General features: G+C 40.4%; 1 protein-coding gene across 1 annotated transcript in view; it reads left to right on the top strand.

The window, feature by feature from the left end:
• Window positions 1-326: 326 nt before the first annotated feature.
• LOC104489678 (gamma-aminobutyric acid receptor-associated protein-like 1) overlaps window positions 327-601 on the top strand; it is a gene marked incomplete at its 5' end in the record, with an annotated part of 2739 nt that continues 2464 nt past the window's right edge. The window contains one exon of the mRNA XM_010131869.1: window positions 327-405. Coding sequence (XP_010130171.1) covers window positions 327-405 — 79 coding nt within the window. The remainder of the gene's footprint in view (window positions 406-601) is intronic.

Here is a 601-nt window from a genome sequence, read left to right as displayed (position 1 = left end):
CATCAAGGTGACCTGAATTTATTTTTTTTTTCTTGGCCATTATGGTTTATTTTTATGTCTGTTTCAGTCTCCATTTTGTACTCACTGTGCTGACTGCTGCAATCCTGGCCTCCCACAACAGCAATTGCCGGTGATTTTAAGTCTTCTTGTCACCTCTCTGCTTTTTAATGTTGTATATTTGTTACAGGTTAAATACATTTCTAAAGGCTCGGTCACCATCTCTGTTTGAGAGAGATGATAATACCATTTTCTCCTGATGCCTTTTGGTCCGCTTTCTCTTATGATACTCATGGATTTTCTTGTTTTCTCTCACTCTCTCTCTTCAGGTAATTGTGGAAAAGGCACCAAAAGCCAGAGTACCTGACTTAGACAAAAGGAAGTATCTCGTGCCTTCTGACCTCACAGGTAACAAAGTCTGCTTCCTTTTTTGTTGACTTTCAGTGCGAAGGTCTCAAATGTTTTTTACTCTATAACCGGTACCAAGAAGATACTCAGGCAGGCTCACGTCTTACCATAACTCCAGTTATGATACCCGGCTGTCTTTGTTACCTTTATGCCTGGATTACAACATGCAGAATTCTCTTGAGGAGTTCTTAGGCCT

This window comes from Buceros rhinoceros, unplaced genomic scaffold, assembly GCF_000710305.1.
Source record: "Buceros rhinoceros silvestris isolate BGI_N320 unplaced genomic scaffold, ASM71030v1 scaffold4042, whole genome shotgun sequence".
Lineage (NCBI taxonomy): Eukaryota > Metazoa > Chordata > Aves > Bucerotiformes > Bucerotidae > Buceros > Buceros rhinoceros.
The sequence above is the reverse complement of the archived record's forward strand: the minus strand, read 5'-3'. Positions and strand labels throughout refer to the sequence as shown.